The sequence below is a fragment of the Strongylocentrotus purpuratus genome, unplaced genomic scaffold, assembly GCF_000002235.5.
Source record: "Strongylocentrotus purpuratus isolate Spur 01 unplaced genomic scaffold, Spur_5.0 spur5_scaffold_15, whole genome shotgun sequence".
Classification (NCBI taxonomy): domain Eukaryota; kingdom Metazoa; phylum Echinodermata; class Echinoidea; order Camarodonta; family Strongylocentrotidae; genus Strongylocentrotus; species Strongylocentrotus purpuratus.
Window position 1 is genome coordinate 1,452,700 of NW_022145600.1, and position 21,903 is coordinate 1,474,602.

The 21,903-nt window shown below is 37.2% G+C and overlaps 1 protein-coding gene across 1 annotated transcript; it reads left to right on the top strand.

Moving 5' to 3' along the window:
* Positions 1 to 11,203: 11,203 nt before the first annotated feature.
* LOC105442702 lies at positions 11,204 to 16,052 on the top strand. Its single transcript, XM_011675069.2, has 2 exons — positions 11,204 to 11,646; positions 14,398 to 16,052. Exons 1-2 carry the CDS (start codon positions 11,268 to 11,270, stop codon positions 15,462 to 15,464), a joined length of 1,446 nt encoding a protein of 481 aa, XP_011673371.2. The 5' UTR covers positions 11,204 to 11,267; the 3' UTR covers positions 15,465 to 16,052.
* The last annotated feature ends 5,851 nt before the right edge of the window (positions 16,053 to 21,903 follow it).

A 21,903-nucleotide genomic window follows, 5' to 3' on the forward strand; every position in this document is an offset into this window, starting at 1 on the left:
GGACCAGGATTTTCAAAAAGTATAATTAAACTCTTGTTGTACCAAGTTTGGGCTGCAACAATGAATGTTTTTATCTCATCCCAAAACAATTGCTTAATTCTTTACATACAGAGAGAACCTATATATCAGGAGACGAGAAGTAATGCCCCCAAAACAAACAAACATCACTTTTTAGCGTCCTACCTTTTAGAAAAAATAGGAAGAAGGAGGCCTGGCTTTTTTCCCCTTCAAAATGGCCGCTCGGTACATTTTCCTTGACAGTCGGGCTATTTTTCAAGATGGCCGCCAGCAATTTGTTGTTGTTGTTGAAACTTCTGGAAAAGATCATTTTAGCAGAATGTTTTTCATGTTTTTTCATTAAAAAAAAGTGAAAAAAAAATCACAAAGTAGGTTGCCCCCCAAAAAGGAAAGCGGGCGGGGACGCTAAACATGATTTTTTTCTTTTTCAAAAAATGGCCTTTGTAGGCTGTTCAAATTAATTAAATGTTATCCTATGTATTGAAAAAAAGTTTTGTGAAAACCTATATACATCGCATCATTTTCAAGAATGAAGCACTGAAGCACAGGGCATAATTTATCTTTTACTACCATAAGAAGCATTATGCAAATGATATATGACCCATGCCACATTCGTTCCATCAGCCCAAACTTGGTACACGTATACAATTAGGGCCAAGGCGATTTTGACAACACTTTCAAAGACCCTGGTGCTCAGTCACCCGTGGCAGAAATAATTTTTGATGAATTTAACGATGAGGATATCATTTAACAAAAAACAAGGAACTCTATACTTCATCATGATATATTTCAAAGTAATTTATTATGACTTTTTAATTAAAAGCAACCAAGGTTGTGTACACAGTTTTTTAAAAACATTTTGAATTATATTATCTTGGAAACACTTTACAGCTCGAATCAGGTCAAGTGAGCATTTTATGATTTTACATGGTTATAATTAAACCACACACACACACACACACACACACGCGCACGCACACACACACACACACACACACACTCTTTGTATCTATCTCTCTCTCTCTCAAACACACGCAAACTCTCTTTCTCTCTGAACCCTTCATTCTTTGCCTCTCTGTGTCCTCTTTTCTCCTTTAAAAGTCTATGTATTATTCGATTTAAGTAATATTTTCTCGCCGAAATCAGAACCGTCTTAGTCATGTTGAATATTTATACCAATTAAAAGTCAAGTCCAAGGTATTTGAACATTCAGTGTCCTATTATGTTAACATAATTCTTAAACATAGAAACGAAAGCCTTCTCTGATAATATCCTCACAGCTACAGTGAGACAATCAAAGTAAAGACTTTTGTCGCCGGGTGTACTAAAACCTTTTACCTGATTGGTAACAAATGGACAAATTATCTTGAAATTGCCCTCTATATTAAAATTAGATATAAACAATTTATGTGAAATAAGTATAATAATCAGGATAAATAGCATGGGGAAGATTGACACTTTTTGTTACTCTATTTGTACATGACAGTATGTTTTAGTATGTTTTTTTTTTTTTTTTTTTGTTCTGTTCTTTTGTTCATGTTTCTTTTTTCCTGTATGTATGTGTTTTGGGGGTAGGCTTTCATATAAGGAACCCCTCCTTTCTGCCTATCCCAAATGCTCTCATAAATTGCCATTGTTATTTGTTATCACTATCTTGTTTTTTTTTTTTTATCATTCCATTCTGTATTTGTATGTTTTAAATGTTTTTATGAAGAGTGTTGAATAAACTTTGAATTGAATTGAATTGAATTGAATATATTCAAAGTCATATATTCGGGTAACATTCCTTATGAATTAAGGGCACAGTCTAATTATTTTTTTCATTCGACGTGATATCTAATAATAGCTAGGCTTACACCTTTCTTTGTTTTTTTGATGACAGGCGGAGCTGAACTGCGTTGTGATGCGTCTTCGGAACTACGATGGCTCTATATCGACATCCCAATCGCACGGCGAAGACATGGGTGATCACTGCAGTGATTCCTCATCATTGTACCCATCTTCATACAACAGTCATCCCGATAACGATTATCATCAGGGTCATGAACCGAGTCAAGCAGGACCTTACTATCGACGGTCTCACAATAAGGGCGGTATACGAGACGGAAGACGATATGTTAGAGGTCGTTGATATTTTAGAGATATGACACAATTATAAAGAAAGATGTATTCGATACAGAAAGTTATCATACCTACACGACTAGTTTTTTAAATATGAAATACGCTTTGAGGGTGATTCGAGTTAATGTCATTCTCATATTCTGCTGCCGCTGCCAGTTATGCTGTTTAGTAGCCTGCATATGTGTTTTTGTTTGGTTTTTGGTCCTGTGGCTTCGGAAATTAGGCTTTATTTAGAATTGTGTTCCGAGTTTTATGGAGACATTTGATATTTCAGAATGATCGCTGTATGTAAATTTAACATTCACTTCTTATCTTGGTTCTGCGAGATATATCAGTTTCCCCACACCGATTGTAGATGCACCCTGCTCAAATTCATGGAAATCGGTTTCTAACAACCAAAGATTAAACAATGCCAACATTAACACGACATCTGTTAACGTATTATTTAGGGGAAAGCATTTTTGTAGCTAAAATTGTCAGGCGGCACTATAAAATCACTTTTTAAAATAAAATGTGTACTTTATTTAGGGTCTGCCATCGCCTGTTCAGAGCCAAAAGGGCTTTAACTCTGTGTTAAAGTATATGAGATAACGCCCGTCTATCTTAAATAGACGCTATAATTTTGCCGGTGGCGTGTCCCAGTCCCCCTTCTGAACGGCCACTCAACAACAAAATAAAATACAATGAACTTCTTGCGAACAACCATTATAGTGCTAATTATATTACTCATTGCGGATGTAGTATAGAAAATAATATCGCTGGTGACATTCGTTTGTCTTGCAATGTATGGTCAACAATTTTAGTGTTCGTCACAATATCTCATGTTATTGTTAATGATTGAAAATGTAAATTCTTTCAAATTTATTCAACTGCTATATGTCGCAAACTTGTTAACGTTCTGTAACTTTATACCAGGCATGTGGTCAGCAGGCTTTGTGTTCTGTGTGTCAGATAGTCATAGATGGGTTTCATAATTTTTATTTTTGAAACAAATTCCGAGTCAAATTGCAATATGTGCCTCGCAAAAACTTTAATCATATCTGTATTACTAGTATTACACTACACTTCTAATCTACACTACATTCTATGTGTATCGACTTAAATCAAATCACAGCGCATGTTTCAATTGAAGCATATACATATAAATGTACATGTCAATGGTTTTCAGTCAAACATCTTAATTTCGATAAATCATTGATCATTTAATGAAAGCATTCTCTTGTTTGATGAGGTGGTTATTTCTATCTATCTTTTTATATTTTAAATGTTTCTTATCGCATAGGCCTCTTAGCTTCGAGGTTTAGTTAAAATAGAGAAATATTTGAAGCTCAACAGCAATTGATACAAATATATTTTCGATCTCAAGTCAAAAATCAAGAAGAGGAATCTTTTTTTTTCCTTCTCAATTACATAATTTAAAATGATACCCTTGGCTGTTTAATCGATAAAACCAGCGACTATTTCACTAGCTTTTCCAATTTGCTACTAACATGGTGAACTTTTATTCAACACAATATGCGCTATTACTCTGAACATGACGAAGAAAGATATCAATTCATTACTTACAAAGAATACAACTTTCACATGATTCTAGATATACATTGAACTTATAGAGCACATGCTCTGTAACAACACATTTTAGTCGCTTCGTATCAATTCAATGTTTTCTATAAAAATTACAAAATTACCTTTACAATATTTAACAAATTTACACAAAGTCCAGTAAACACTGAGCATTGCATTTACTATCAACATGATCAATGCGTTATTCACTATATACAAAATTGCTAGGAATGTACAGTTCTCCTTGGTTATAATGTATCACATTGTATGTTATAGTCAATTCCGTTACCGACATGGTTTGGTATTATTATTCGAAGATGAAGGCGATAGTGCCTCCTGAGCGTTCTTAATAAATGATGTGTTATAATATACAGAACAAGTCAAATACATGGGGTGGATGAGGAAGAGAGAGAGAGAGAGAGAAAAAAGAGGAGAACTGAGAAAGAGAGAGAGAGAGAGAGAAGAAGAAGAAGAGAAGAATATAACGAAACAGAGAGAGAGAGAGAGAGAGAGAAAGAATGGGGGTTTAACCCTCTGAACAATTGCTTGGAAAAGGACCATTCCAGAAATCGACTTTCAGATCGACATTCAGCTTAGACCATGAAGACTGAAGACTCAGATAGGGTCCAATCAAAGCAAAGACAAGGGTCCATTTGAGCTCTGGACTTCCAATATGATCGATGTTTGCTGTATGTAGCTGAATAGCCACCCAGAAAGGGCGGTGTTGGTAGGACTGAATCCTTTCAAGGGCGTGGGAGAACCTCTGCCATAGGTATTCAAGATTGATGCCACCGAGCGATATACAAGGGAAAGCAATGAACATGATCTTCTCTGACCAGATGACAATGTCTAGATACAGCTTGGCCTGCTTGTTAGAGGCATCCTGAATGGTCTGTCCAGAGATCACATAGTCCCAGGAGAGTCGCGTCAGAAGACCCCAAGAGGTCGTTATCATGGTAATAGCCATCCAGACACCCATCAGCTCTCGTAGAATGAGGTAGTCACGGTGTACGCGTCGTATCTCGCAACGCGCTGCGTCAACATCTCCTGTCAATGACGCGCGTTGTACATTGTTCACCACGCGATTGAGGTCGTGATGAAGCGACGCGCGCTCGATGTAGATTAGATACCAGAAGAGACCGTATGCTACCAGTCCCCATGCCGAGGAAATGTCACTAAATAGAAAGTAATCAAGATGGCATTCATGATGGATGACCGCCCATGTTATTGCTCTTAAGATGGCCTGAGCCAACGGCCAACAGATGAACATCAACATGAATAACGGCTTCAAGAGATGGCGATTCCTGGGAGAGCGTAGGACACGGACTCTCCGTAGCACATAGGCCATGTCAAGAGGACAGATGTGCATTGCATCAAGACCTGGTAGGAGCGCTGAGAGACGAATCATCAAGGCATATAATGGACCGAAGAGAATTTGAAGAGTAAAGGTGACGTAGGAGATCATGTAGAGCATTTCGCTGGATAATCCCCAGAAGTTGTATAAATACGTGCCACCATCAACCAAGAGAATCATGGTCAGGGTAGAAAGGTAGAGAAGAGAAGCTAATTCGAGGAGAACATTCCGCCAGCCCCCTGTAAAGTAAATGTTCAAACATAGAATGATGGAGCCTATAACGTTGTTGTAGGCCTATAGGTATTGGTCATGGAATTAATGACCGATCCAATAAGGAAACTTTGTGCTTTTCTGCTTAAAATAGAATGAAATGACTCTTATGGGCACCAACTAAAGACTTCTTGTTTTAGTGTGACCATGTGTAAGCTTTATAAGTATAAAATAAAAACTTGATATGCTTACAATGGATTTTGAAAGAAAAAGGGGATAAGAGAATTGAATAAATAGACTCATGTGATAACTTAAATAAATAAATAAAAATGAATAAAAAAAGAAAGAAAAGAACATGCCCCCCTCCGATCACTCGCTAAACATTGACCTTGTAGACCCGTATGTCACTCATCGGCTCCCCCGCCCCCATGAGAACAGTGCCCCCACCCTATCCCATGGACAATAAGAAGATACATGGTTGTTAAACTTGACATTAAGATATATCTAAAAATCAATTAATAAGTTGATGAAGGTTTGATTGCAGAGTGAAGGGCAATTCCAATTGCGACATAGGTCTACACGAATATCTATTGCATCCAAAATTAGACATTGTTTTTGTGTGACACTTGAATAAACGGAAGTGATACCAATAAAAACAATACTCAATTGTCATCTTCATATACTTAATGTTGTTTTTTTGCTGTTGTTAAAATAAACAAAGATCTATGGAGCACGAGACTCTTCACACAGAATTGCCAACAAGAGGGAATGAAAGCGATACTCTATATAAACGTGCTTGTTTTGATTACTTACCTATTTTATCGCTTAAAATAACGAAATATATTTCAGTGTTTAGACGATTATGAGTTATCTTTCCAATACTCTCGGACTGCATTGGGATTGAATGGGTTACTGGGTTTTAGTTTAAGAGGGAGAGGGGGGGGGGGGGGGGAGGGGTAAAATAGCTAAGCTGAGGAATATTCAATTTCATTTGATGTGATTTATTTTATTCTGCATTCCATATGAATATAAACAATTTTCGGTAATATAACAAACATAAAATACTAAAAGGTATTTGCTGACAGTGAATCATTAATATAAAAAATCATACATAATTATTATAGAAAAATAAATTGTCAAAGTATCATATTTCATCAAACATATATAAAAATATTCGTGGGAGAAGGACTGCCATTGAGAGCAAATGATTGAAAATATGACAGCCCGAAACAAATCTTATGAAACGGATGAACATATTTATTAAGCAGAATGGACAAAATTGAAAGCATTTGTAAAATATAAGGACAAATATGATGATGAAGATAATGATGATGATAATGATACTGATAATGATGATTGTAATAAAAGAAAGATATTCAGGGATGAAAGATATTATGAAAATGCCTGAAAAGTTGACACAGAAATTTTTAAGGAGATCGTAACATACTTTTCCCTAGATCTGGACCATGTGTCTTTACGTGCAATTAATAATTTCTGGTTGAATAAGAAAGGTTGAAAGTTAAAGGAATTGCGGGTAGGGTAAGAGTGAATTGATATATTTATGATGAAAATGTTTTGAATGAAAGTGGGAGCATATTCTTCAAATATTTAAACATGAACAGTAAACTTTTTAGGGAATTTATGTCAAAGACTGTTAGGTTTTTTTGTGAGAAAAATATGAGGTATCATAAGTATGAAATATGAAGTATCATAATATGTTATATTATGCGGAATATCACTGATTGTATACAAGCGTGTTACATGGGATATATACGTGTATATTTTTTCATTTTGTATAGTATACCAACATTCCTTACAATATTCGTATATTTCAGCAAGTAAACCCTATTCCATGCCCTGGTGGATGGGGGGGGGGGGGGGGTCACTACCAGCCAGAGTTATGGCCATTGCCGCTCTCCTCTCCCCATCACCCCTCTGAAACTCAAGTGACATACCATAAGGACAAAAGTTGCATGCCCTTACTCTCTTCGAAAGATTGTTTTTACTTGCTTCCTTGCTTGTCAGTAGAAAGAAAAAGTAGAATCCCTCCTCCCTCTTTGAAAAGAATTCCTTGATCCGCCCTTGATTTCATAAGGCATGGTTCGGATGAACGAGGTTTCGAACGTTTGTCCAAAATGTGCACTTTGTGAAAAATGCACGCGAGCTCAGGCTCTAGTATTTTCGATGTCCAGAAATTTCTTTCCAAAGGACTTTTAGTTTTACCTATCTATTATTTTGACAGAAACATAACTACTTGAGGCCAAATGGTAATTACATCATCAGTAGCACACATCATGTGACTTATAAATTTGTAAACAATTTCATTGTTCCAGGTAATGCGTATCATCTTTATTGACGTACTTTATATCTATCACAAATATACGGATGATATATATTCTAAATTGTCAAGACTTGATAATTATTTATATTGTTGTAATGATACTATATAATACTGCGATATTTCAATAGCAATTTTGTTCAATCAATGCATCGGGAGACGTCCGTTCCGGCCTCGTCATTTTAAGCCGCATTGATTTAACATATTGAAAATCATCCTTGCTAGTTACTTTACCGGTTTTATTTTGTTCTTTTTCGTTGTTGTTGTAGTTGTTGTTGATGTTTTGGGGATTCGTAAGAACAATTTAAAAAAAAACTTGAAACCCCCCCCCCAAAAAAAAACCCAAACCCAAATTTAAACAAACTTGAATGAAAAAACCCAAACAATTTTTTTTCCTGTCTCTTACTATGAGCCTAGTTTTCACCTGGATGCATTAAAGGTTAAAGATGAAACAAAGTCACATAATTATGATAATGAAGGAATCACCGAAAACTCACGTTTAGAAGTTTTCTTTTTCCCAGATGATTCAAACTTTAACGCCATGAAATCGATGTCGCTTGCGTCTTCCACGTCCGTCTCCATTTTCGTCGTGATCGTTTCCGTGATGTGGGGTAACCTAAGTCTTTCTCTGTTGACGTCCTCGTCGAGTTTCTGTCTTCCGAGTTCATCTTCTGACGATGTTAATTCGGGATTGGAGGAGGGTTTCCACATTCCGCCTACAACGAGTGCTAGAAATACAGCAATTGGCAGATGGTCATCGCCATCGTCTTCATTTCTTGAACTTTGTTTTTGTTGCTTGAAAGCAGAGTGATCAGCATCAAATGTTCCGTAGTCGATCAACTGGTCAGCTTCCTTAGAATATGGATCCATGTTCGATAATTCGATTGGAGCTACAATCATAATGTGCCTTGGATGTGTCCAGACCGAGTTGACAATGCTAGAGTACCGAGCGAACTGGCGATTTTAAAGAGCAAATAAGGAAGTTCCATTGAAAAACTATGTGTAAGCAAAACTTTAAACTAAGTGGAGACGAAGTGGTTTGTTTAAGTGCAAATGGTTAATATTTAAAAAGCCGAAACTGTTCTCAGCTCAAAATAGAATTTTATAAAACAAGGATGTTAGCCTATAGCAACTGTTTGCAAAGATTTCTATTTATCTTTGCCTATCTCTCTCCCTGTCCTAAGCACCCTCCCCACTTCTTTCTTTTTCTCTGCTCTCGCTCTTTCTTTCTCTCTCTCTCTCTTTCTCTTTCGATCTTCAGAAGAGACATTAACCATGCTAAATAATGAGACAGAATGTCGGGAAGCCATACCAGCTACTGTATTTAATCAAAACTATTCCCAAAGCTATGCCATCAGGACAAAGATAAAAGCCATTCCACTACAATCAATGTTTTAAAAGAAATCATACTTCCAGGATATTTTTTCCTCTGCTCTACAAAAGTTCTATGTTGCAGCGTCCCCACCCGACCCCCTAACACAAACGGGAATAAAGTTGTTTATTCATTTCTGTATTATTCACTGCAATGCAACTAATAAATCTCTAGACCTGTATGAAATAAATTGTCTTTGCTTGTCTTCATTAAGTACTTCTGCCCTTGTACATCGGAGAGTGTGTTTAGAAGAAAAAAGAGCAGCGAAAACAAAATTTCAGAAGGCACGATGGTTCAATGATAGAGCAGTGGTCTCGTAACCGGCAGTCCCGGGTTTGAAACCAAGCCCATGCGCCAGTGCCCTTGATAAGGGCATTAATCCTCATTACCAAGTCCTTCGGAGGGAACTGAAAGCCGTCGGTCCCCTGGTTGTTTACTTACAAACATTCCTGCTTTCTTGGCAGTCAGGTAAAATAATCAAACAAACAAACAAAAACGTCAAGCTTATTTTTAGATCGGTAAGAGTTATGCCTTTCTTCAACTTTCGTTTATTTTCTTATATGCCTAAACTACTGGAGACGTGATTATTATAAGCATATAATCCAAACAACGTAATTCAATATTATCTGCCTTTTCCTAACCACTTGGTTCTTTAAAGATCATATTGTTGGTTATGACTGGACGTATAGAAGATTAGTGACTCAGACCCGCGGGTGAAGAGAGAAACTTTTATTCCACGATCTTACAAACTTTTGTTCGATCAGGAGACAGTTTTAACAACAGGTAAAACAGTCAATAGTTATGTTATCAATTTATGTGTGTGTGCGTGCGTGTATGTGTGTGTTTGACAGTGAAATAGTTTGTAAAAGTGTTTGTGCATGTGAGAGCAGACAGAGATAGGGAGAGAGAGAGGGTGTATAGTGTGTGTGTGGGTTAGAGAGAGAGAGAGAGAGAGAGAGCGTGTGTTTAAAGAGAGAGAGAGAGAGAGAGAGAGAGGGTGAAAATGTGTGCGTGTGTGCGTCAGAGAAAGAAAGAGGGTAAAAGTATGTGTGTGTGTGTGTGAGAGGATGAGAAGGAGAGGGTGAGTGTATGTGTGTGTGTGGGTGAGAGAGAGAGAGAGAGAGAGCGTGTGTTTAAAAGAGAGAGAGAGAGGGTGAAAATGTGTGCGTGTTTGTCAGAGAAAGAAAGAGGGTAAAAGTGTGTGTATGTGTTTGTGTATGAGAGAGAAAGAGAGAGAGAGAGAGAGAAAGTATGTGTGTGTGTGTGTGTGTGTACGTGTGAGAGGGGGCGAAGTAAGAGAGGGTGAAAGTGTGTGTGGGTGATACGTTACTAACTATGGATCTTTTGGCATGTTTGGGGAGACTTCTCTTGAATCTTGCATTGATTAACAAACGAGACAAAATTTAGAAAGTTCAACCCTAAATTACATTTTAATTATCTAATCGAGTACAATATAAGTACAGTAGACATTTTGATCCCTCGTTTTTTCTTTTTCTAACTTTACTCACGATGGCACCTAGGTATAGGAATCTGTTTCCGGTGTCCGTAACTGCCACTGGTTTGTATTTTTATCCTTGCTTTTTTATCTTGAATTTTTTCAAACGTTAATTACGAACGGATAATCCGTTGATATAACAAGATGAAACAATGTTAGCCGTCTTTATTTATCAATCAATTAATTTACTTACGTATTTATTCTTATTAAAAAAAATTGACCAGGTATCCAAATACACCTGGGTTGAGTGTAGCAAATGAACTTTAATTTAAGCAATTTTAGTCTGTAATGTGGCTGTGCCTCGTATCATTTGCCATGTGACCCTCACCCCTGCAATTTGTCCACGTAACCACAGCACCTCTCTCTGGCTATAGTAGTTGCAGGATTAGATAACGTCAGAGCTCCATATATACAGGGTAAACAAAATGACGCAATTTCTCGCAACCATTGTCCAGGGAAGTCCCAAGATTATCATAAAGGTTTATCCAAACAAAAATATTACACAAGGTATTGTCACCTCTGTAACTCTAATAATAAACTGTTTACTCACATTTTTTCTTTTTTAGGGTTGCAGCATCCAGACCAATATCATGGTCTCTGTTGATTTTAAGTTCTGACTTCCTTTCAATCTGATAGCGTGTAATATAGTAACTGCGGTTTTGATGCGAGTTAGTTTGGCAATGAAACTTCCTTATTTGCTCATTAAAATCGGCAGCTGGCTCAGTACTCTAGCAATCCAAAACTCGCTCTGAAAACATTCAAGGCACACTACGATTCTTCTCTCCAATTATCTAACATGGATCTATATTCTAGGGAAACCGACCAGTTGGTCGACTATGGAACATTTGTTGCCGATCACTCTACTTTCAAGCAACAAAAGCAAAGAAATGGAGACGAGGATAATGACGATGGAAATGATGATCTGCCAATTGCTGTATTTCTAGCACTCGTTGTAGGCGGAATGTGGAAACCCTCCTCCCATCCCGAGTTAACATCGTTAGAAGATGACCTCGGACGACAGAAACACAACGAGGACGTCAACAGAGAAAGACTTGAGTTACCCGACATCACGGAAACGATCACGACGAAAATGCAGACGGACGTGGAAGACGCAAGCGACATCGATTTCATGGCGTTAAAGTTTGAACCTTCTGGGAAAAAGAAAACTTCTAAACGTGAGTTTTGGTTGATCCATTTTTTGTTATAATAACGTGACTTTGTTTTCTTTTACCTTTAATGGACTAGGTAAAAGTAACAAATTCCTTTTGTAATTAAAAAAAAAATTGTTTGTTGCAATTCTTTTTCCTTCTCTCTTTCCCTCAAGCGAGGTTTTTTATTTTCATAATTTCAATACATATTCACATTCCCAGCTTAGTATTAATTTTATTGCTGACACATTCATTCCTTTAAAACATTCTCAGCAATGACTTAAATAGAAAAATCAATGCCTGAGGGTAAATAACAGAATCATTGACAATCTTTTTAACGTAACATTCATGAATTGCATATTGCGCAGATAAAAAGCAAGAAAAGAACTTTAGAAAGAGGGTAATGACATGCACCCTTTGGTGTTATATCCTTTTAATATGTCACTTGAGTTTCAGAGGTGTGGTGGGGAGGGGGGGGGGGGGCATAAACATCAATTGTGTCCCCCCCGCATCCGCCAGTGCATAAAATAGGTTTTACTTGCTGAAATAAACTATTTTTTAGGAATGTTGGTATATTATAGAAAATAAAAAGCTACTTTATGTCCCGCTTGTTTATAATATTTCATTGATATTACCGTACATAAAAAAGTATAACTACATTTAATTATTACAAAAGAAAGCCCTTAGCGTATGCACTAGTCCACTATAATTCTTATACACAAGTCCATTATTTTTGCAAATGAAAACCTTATAAGTAATACAAAGCTTTTGATATGGGGTCATAAATTTGGTTCAAAAGAACATACTGCGATTTACAATATTCATTTATCGTTGTCGCGGTTGAAATCGAGTCTAAAGTGATGAAATTGTCCATAATAAACTATTTATGTTGTATAGCTGTTATGTTATGTTATTATCAGAATATGCTATCTCTCCGTAAAATTCCTGTGTCAACCTTTCAGTCTTTGTCATAATATTTTTTCTTTTTTAATCCCTGTATATATTTCGTTTATTTTAATCTTCCTAATCATCATCAGAATCATGATCATTATCCCTATATTTTACACATGGCTTTTAATTATTTGTCCATTCTGCTTGATAAATTTGACTTGATTTAATTTATTGATTACTGCATGTTTTTATACAATAATAATCAGTAAAAATAAGAACAGTTTGTACATAGTGGTAAAATTTTCCGAATCGCAATCTTGGGAACGATTGACATAATAGCAAATACAAAAGTGCTGCAGCGTGAGCATGCGCTTGTAGTGCATGCAGCTCTTTAACTTATGATTACAACGACAGCAAAATATGATGACATAAAACAGGCAAAAAACAACAGGAATTCAATGGCAAGAAATGTCAAAAACTCACTTGCTCCAGGAGACAGGGAGAAAGAGAGAGAGAGAGAGAGAGAGAGAGAGAGGTGGATGGATAGAGGAACAATTGTTTTGCGGCTACTCTTTTTAAATGCTAAGGTATACAGAAATGTACATGTTATTCAACTACTGAGAGGTTTTTGTTGCGTTTTAAGAAAAGGATTGTGTATGTGAAGTAACTGCCTCGGTTATTACCAAGTGTATAACAATGACATGAGAACAATGACTGGTTTACATGATGACACGTATTCATTACGGTAACATAGAATTGAAAAAAAAATTGTTCATCCGTTTCATGAGGTTTTGGGGGGCTATCATATTTTCAAGCATTTTGCCCTCAATGGCAGTCCTTCTTCCGCAAATAATTTTCATAAAATTTGATGAAATATGATGCTTTGACAATTCTTTCTTCCTTTTTTTTCTTTAATAATTATGAATAATTTTTAATATTCATGATTCATTGTAAAAAATACCTTTCAGTATTTTAAGTTTGTTATGTTGAAATGTTGAAGAAAATGAATCACATCAAATAAGAAAGAATATTCCTCAGCTTAGCTATTTTATCCCCTCTTTTCCTCTGAAACCGAAACCCAATTATCCATTGTCTCGAAATGCAGCCAGGCAGTGTTTGATCTAAACGGAGAATACCTTTTATAATTTTAAGCGACAAAAAATGTCAGCAATTAATCAGACAAATTACTCTATACTGAGTTTCGCTTTCATTTACACTTGTTGGCAATCCCGTGTGAAGAGTCTCGTACTACAAGATCTTTCTTTGTTTAAACAAGAAAACAAAACATTAAGTATTTGAAGATGACAAGTTTTCACTTCCGTTAGTCAAGTGTCACACACAATCAATGTCTAATTTTGGATGCATTAGATATTCGTGTAGACCTATGTCGCAATTGGAATTGCCCTTCACTCTGCAATCAAACCTTCATCAACTTATAAATTGACTTTTAGATATATCTTAATGATACGTATAACAACCATGTATCTTTGTATTGTCAATGGGATGGGGTGGGGGCACTGTTCTCATGGGGGCGGGGGGAAGGGGGGGGGGAGGTGTTGAGTGACACACGATTGTACAAGGTCAACATTAATACCGAGGGATGGGAGGGGGTCATGTCTGTTTCTTTTTGTATTCAATTTTTATTTATTAATTATATTTATTACATTAGTCTATTTATTTACTTCTCTACCCCTTTTTCTTTTGAAATTCATTGATAGGCCTATATTGTTTTATTTAATACTTATAAAACTGACACATGGACAAACACATTTGTTTAGTAACTTCGTTGTACTTTAAGCAAAAGAGCAGAAAGCTTCCTTTTGGGATCGGCCATTAAACTTTTGATCAATTCCTTCATTATTCTATGTTTCAACATTTAATTTATAGGGGGCTGGTGGAATGTTCTCCTCGAATCAGCTTCTCTTCTCTACCTTTCTACCCTGACCATGCTTCTCGTGGTTGATGGTGGCACGTATTTATACAACTTCTGGGGTGTCTCCAGTGGAATGCTCTACATGATCTCCTACGTCACTTTTACTCTTCCAATTCTCTTCGGTCCATTATATGCCTTGGTGATTCGTCTCTCAGCGCTCCTACCAGGTCTTGATGGAATGCACAGCTGTCCTCTTGACATGGCATATGTGCTACGGAGAGTCCGTGTCCTACGCTCTCCCAGGAATCGCCATCGCTTGAAGCCGTTGTTCATGTTGATGTTCATCATTTGGCCGTTGGCTCAGGCCATCTTAAGAGCAATATCAGGGATGGTCATCCATCATAAATGCCATCTTGATTACTTTCTCTTCAGCGACATTTCCTCGGCATGGGGACTGGTAGCATACGGTCTCTTCTGGTATCTAATCTACATCGAGCGCGCGTCGCTTCATCACGACCTCAATCGCGTGGTGAACAATGTACAACGCGCGTCATTGACAGGAGATGTTGACGCAGCGCGTTGTGAGATACGACGCGTACACCGTGACTACCTCATTCTACGAGAGCTGATGGGTGTCTTGATGGCTATTACCATGATAACGACCTCTTGGGGTCTCCTGACGACACTCTCCTGGGACTACGGTATCTCCGGACAGACCCTCCAAGATACCTCTGACAGGCAGGCCAAGCTGTTTCTAGACATAACCATCTGGTCAGAGAAGATTATGTTCATTGTATACCCTTGCATATCTCTCGGTGGCATCAATCTTGAATACCTATGGCAGAGGTTCTCCCACGCCCTTGAAAGGATTCAGTCCTTCCAACACCGCCCTTTCTGGGTGGCTGTTCAGCTACATACAGCAAACATCGATCATATTGGAAGTCCAGAGCTCAAATGGACACTTGTCTTTGCTTTGATTGGACCCTATCTGACTCTTCAGTCTTCATGGTCTAGGATGAATGTCGATCAGAAAGTCGATTTCTGGAATGGTCCTTTTCCGAGCAATTGTTCAGAGAGTTAGACCTTCTCTCTTTCTCTCTGTCTCTGTCCGTTTCTCTTCCTCATTCTCCACCAGTATATGACCTCTTCTGTATATTACAACACGTCGTTCATTAGGAACGCTCAGGAGGCACTATCGTCCTCATGAAATCTTCGAATAATTATAGAAGTGCTTCAAACAACGTTGGTAACGGATTTGACTATGTATACAATGTGATACATATAACCAAGGAGAACTGTACATTCTAAGCAATTTTGTATATAGTGATTAATTGATCATCTCGATAGCCAAGGTAGAACCTGGTGTTTATCAAACATTTTGTAAATTTTAAAAATATCTTATAGGTGATTTTTAATGTTTACAGAAAACATTGAATTGAAACGAATCAGTGACTCACCAATATGTTGTTAAAGTGCATGTACTCAATTTAGTTCAATGTAAATCTAGAATCATGTGAAACTTGTTACCTTTTGAAAGTATTGAATTTATATCTTTCTTCGTCATGTTAAAGTGATAGTTGTGTTACCTAGTTGAGAATAGAATACTTGTGTACCACCACAAATATTAGATATTTTGAAAAATTTGAAAAAAACGTTGAAAAAACTAAATAACGCCTTTTACGTTGTATTGCAGCCAATGCCGATGTTGGCTTTTTTGTTGAAATGTTCGTGTTGCTTATATTACTTATATATTTTTAATTAAATAATTATGTAACGGTCAGTGTGATTTTTTTTAAAGTGGAGCTGAATTGGTATGATCGTATTAGCTATATTTCACACATTTTGGGGTCTAAAATTACCTTCATAGCAATTTTAGGTTCTAAAAGGGCACTATAAATGTCATAGATAAGAATAAGAGCAATAACCATGCACTTTGAAGGCATTTGTGGTCTGAAAACAGAACTCATCTATCCCTTCAAGAGCAGTAGTATGCATTGTGTTGAATAGAAGTTCACCATGTTAGTAGGAAATTGGAAGAGCTAGTGAAATAGTGGCTGGTTTTATCGATTAAACAGCCAAGGGTATCATTTTAAACTATGTATATGAGAAGAAAAAAAAAGATTCTCCCTTTTCATTTTCGACTTGAGATCGAAAATATATTTGTATCAATTGCTGTTGAGTAGCAAATATTTCTCCACTTTAACTAGGATCATGTCACCCATGTCTTTGCCTGGCGATTGGGATGTCGATATAAAGCCATCGTAGTTCCGAAGACGCATCACAACGCAGTTCAGTTCCGCCTGTCATCGAGAACCAAGGAAATGTGTAAGCCTAGTAGTTATAGAAAGCACGTCGAATACAAACAAATCAGACCGTTCCCCTATTTCTCTTTGACTATTTCAGGATATTAGTAATGTTACCCAAATTTGTGACTTCATATAGAAGGGCCATTTCAAGGTATCTTGTCCATACGTTACCAACTAACAGGTAAAAGGTTAATCTACACCCGATGGCGGTAGCCTACTAATTTGTTAGCATTACTATAGCTACATGTATGAAGATCTTATTAAGGAAACTAATCGTGTTAATGTTTAAGAATTATTTTTGTTACATAATAGGACACTGAATGTTCAAATACCTTGGACCTAACTTTGTACTAAATTCTCACTATGACTTAGGCTGTTCTGATTTAGGTGAGAAAATAAACATGTTATCCTTTCAAAATAAAACTGTCGTTATTCTTTTTGCCTGCTTATAATATAGACTTTTAAAGGAGAAAATAGGAAACGGAGAGGCTAACAAAGAAGTATACAGAGAGAGAGAGTGAAAGTGTGTGGGTTGGTGTGTGTGAGAGAGAGAGTGAAAGTGTGTGGGTTGGTGTGTGTGAGAGAGAGAGAGAGAGAGAGAGAGAGAGAGAAAGAAAGAGATAGTGTGTGTGAACGTGCATGTGTATGTGTGTATGAGAGAGAGAGAGAGAGAGGGTGAAAGTATGTGTTATGAGAGTGAGTGTATGTATAAAAGTGTGTGTGTATGTGAAAAGGAGAGGGTTAAAGTATGAATTTTGAAAATGAGAGAATGTGGAAAAGTGTGTGTGTGTGTGTTTGTGGGTGGAGGAGAGAAACAGAGAGAGAGAGAGAGAGAGAGAGTGTGTAAAGTGTGTATGTGTGTGAGAGAGAGAGAAAGAAAGAGATGATGAAAGTGTGTTGGGGGAGAGCAGAGAGTGAGAGAGCGTGTGCGTTTGTGTGTTGAGAGAGAGAAAGAGAGAGAGAGAGAGAGAGGGGTGTGTGTGTGCGTGTCAGAGTGAGATAGTGTGTATCAGAGCAAGAAGAGAGAGAGGATGTATGTGTGTGTGTGCGTGTGCGAAAGAGAGAGAGAGAGTGAAAGCGTGAGGGAGAGAGACAGAGAGAGTGTAAAAGTGTGTGTGTGTGTGTGTGTGTGAGAGAGACAAAGGGTGAAAGTGTGTAAGAGAGAGAGAGAGAGAGTGAGAGAGTAAAAGAAAGAGAGAGCGAAAGAGACAGAGAAGGATGAATAGAAACAAACACTAACGTTCAGACAATTATAATGATTATCACAAAGCAGGTAAACATAAGAAGGATAGGGAGGACGAAAAAAGTGCGTTAAACTTTTAATGGGAAAAAGGAGTTGACAAATGCAGGCGGAGGGGGGGGGGGGTGTCAACATGGGGGATAGGTAATCGCCCCATATCCGCCTTTCACTTTCATGTTCTCATTTACTTTCATGAAAAAACAGTTAACACGATCGAGAAGACTTTCAAGAAAAAAGTCAAGAGATCAAATATAATACCCCAATCTTTACGCTACGGAAACTTAGTACGTAAATGTCATTCTCACATATTTAAAAATGAGACGAAAGCTATTGAGATTGATTTTCAATTCCTTGCCATCGAGTTAGTTATATGGTGGTAAAATGGAACTGCTCGGAATTAAATACTCTTTAGTTACTGAGAATGCGTGAAATGAAAATCAAAGTCAACTTTACGAACGTCATGATAGGCCAGCGCAAGAAGCTTTTAAGATTCGTCATCCTTGATCTTACATTCCAAATAGGTGGTAGTATGTTTGTGAGGAGGATGGAAGTCGCCTATGAGAGATTGTAAGAAAGATGTGCGATTACACAGTGACCCCCAACTTTTACAAGTGCCCCCAAAATGCTATTTTTTTTTTAGATAGGAAGAGTGCCCCCATTTCCCTTTTACACTTACCGCTTACCCTTTTCAAGTAGTGCCCCTGCCTCTTCAAATAAATATTCCTTTTCACCTCTGATATGGGCCCCTTTTATTTATTAAGTAAAAAAAAAAATCATTTCCATAGCTGTGTAATTTTGACTGAAGCATCCGCTATTCTTGCACAGGTAAACCACTTTTAGCGATGTAAAGTTAGCTTGAAGTCAAAAACCTAATCGACACTTAGCTTCAAATTCATTGAAGACAGCAACTGTACAACGTTTCATTTTATTTTCACTTTACTCTTGTTTTTCCTCTCAAAGGTAATACAAAGTTTTGGGAAATTTGAAAATTTGGTGGATAGTGATTCCTTACAATTTTGATATATTTGGATGCCCCTGTGGATGTATTATAAGCACTAGAAAATTTAGCCCCTAAAACACTTCTGCTTTCGAGAATAATTGATTATAAAAATTTACCGGTGCTCCCGGTAAATTTTGATGAATTTCAAATAGCGCCTACGGCCGTATAATGGTACCTGCGACCATGAAAATCTCAGAATGTGTAGTTGTGATATATAATTTTCCAACGGGAATAGCTAATCGGTCGATTTTAGTCAAGAAACATTGTTTTATGGCTTAATTAATATCTTGACCTTGAGAGGGAGCTATACAACATAAAGAGTGTATTATTTTCAATTTCGTAACTTTAGACTCGATTTCAACGGCGACAACGATCAATGAATTGTTAACGATCGCATATGCTTCCAATATGTTAATTTGAACCAAATTCATGATCCCATACCAAAACTTTGTATTACCTTTAACATTTTCCGCGATATACAGAAGTCCGTAATGAATACAAGCAAAGACAATCCATTTCGAATTGGTCCTTGGACTCATAGGTTGCTTTGCAGTGACTAATACAAAAATGGATAATCCACTTTATTCCCGCTTGTGTCAGGGTGCAAAGGGGAGGGGGGTAGAGATGCTGCAATATAGACATTTTGTAGAGCAGAAAACAAATCGCCTGGAAGTACCTTTACTTTTAAAACATTGATCTGTAGGGAAATGGCATTCATTTTTTTCCTGATGGCATAACTTTGGACATAATTTTGAAGAGATGCTGCAATATAGCCTTTTTGTAGAGCAGAAAAAAAAAAATCTCCTGGAAGTACGTTTACTTTTAAAACATTGATCTGTAGGGAAATGGCTTTCATTTTTTTTCCTGATGGCATAACTTTAGACATAATTTTGAAGAAAGATATTAGCTGGTCTGGCTTTCTCGTTATTCTGTCTCATCAGTTTACATGGTTGATGTATCTTCTGACGATCAACAGAGAGACAGAGAGAGAGAAGCGAGAGTAGAGAGAAAGAGAGGAATGGGGAGGGTGCATTGGACAGGGAGGGAGAGAGAGAGAGAGAGAGAGGGGGGGGGGAAAGATTTCAAACAGGTGGTCAAGGCTAACATCCTTGTTTGACAAGAAATGTTTATACAAAATTCTATTTTGAGCTAAGCAAATATAAAACACAGAGGCCACTTACAGTTTCGATGTTTTTAATATCAAACATCTGCACTTTAACAAATCACCTTGTCTTACCAAAAATTGATCTTTTGGCATATTTAGGGAGATATTTCGTGAATGTTGCATTGATTAACAAAAAGAGTAAACGAGTAAAATAAAAGTAGAGTGGAAATGTTGATGTCTCGTTTCACTTTTCGAAATTAGCTAACGAAAGCACCTAGGTATACAAATTTGTTCCCAGTATCTGTAACTGTCACTGGTTTGTATTTTTATCCCTGCTTTTTATGTCGAATTAAGTCATACATTAATTACGAACGGATACTCTATCAACAAGATGATACAATGTCAGCCGTCTTTATTTATTCATCGATCGATATATACCCATGTATGTATTCTTATTTATTTATTTCAACAAGGTATCCAAATACACCACGGTTGAGTGTAGGAAATAAGATATAAATTAGGCAATTTTAGTTAGTGATGTGGCAGTGTCTCGAACCCCTTGCCATGTGACCCACTCTCTAGCAACTTGTCCACGAGACCACAGCACCTCTGTCTGGCTATAGAAGTGGCAGGATTAAATAAAGTCTCAGCTCTAAATGACGGTAAAAAATGAAGCAATATCTTTCAATCATTGTCAAGGGAAGTCCCTAGATTTTCATGGCTAGTCTACATTCCAAACACAAAGATTACACAAGGTATTGTCACCTCTGTAACTTGAATCGACAAACTGTTAGCACACAATTTTATTTTATGGTTGGAGTCCCCAGACCAATATTATGGTCTTACTTCCTCTCTATCTGAAAGCGTATAATAGAGTAACTGCAGTTTTGAGGCGCATTACTTTGTCAATGTAACTTCCTTATTTGCTCATTAAAATCTGCAGCTCGCTCGGTACTCCAGCATTCTCAACTCGCTCTGCAAACATTCAAGGCACACTAAAAGGCTAGCTCCACTCCAACTATCAAACATGGATCCATACTCTAGGGAAGCCCGCCAATTGATCGACTATGGAACATTTGATGCTGATCAGTCTGCTTTCGAGCAACAAAAGCAAAGTTCAAGAAATAAAGACGAGGATGATGAAGATGGCGATGACCATCTGCCAATTGCTGTGTTTCTTGCACTCGTTGTAGTCGGAATGTGGAAACCTTCCTCCTATCCCGAGTTAACATCGTCAAAAGATGACCTCGGACGACAGAAACGCGACGAAGACGTCAACAGAGAAAGACCTGAGTTATCCGACATCACGGAAACGATCACGAAAAAAACGCAGACGGACGTGGAAGACGCAAGCGACATCGATTTCATTGCGTTAAAGTTTGAACCTTCTGGGAAAAAGAAAAATTCTAAACGTGAGTTTTTGGTGATTCCTTCTTTGTTATAATTATGTGACTTTTTATTTATCTTTTTCCTTTAAATCATTAGGTAAAAGTATGTGACAGAAACAAATTCCTTTCGTCATTTTTTAAAACTATTATTTAGTTGCAAATTTGACTTCGTTTTGTTATTATTTAAGTTTATTTAATTGCCCTTTCAACCCCCCCCCCCCAAAAAAAAAAATTCAACCCCCCCCCCCAGAAAAAAGAAACACAACTACTTAAAAAAAAAATGCAGGTAGATTGACAAGCAAGGGTGATTTTCAATATGTAAAACCAATGTGGCTTAGTCGGGATGGACTTCTCCCGATGCATCGATTGAGAAAATGCTATTTGAATATCGCATTATTATCATACAGTGCATCCCAGAAAGAACGAAACCGAGAACTATCGATGTTTTATCATAACTTTATCACAATTATAATTAATAAAT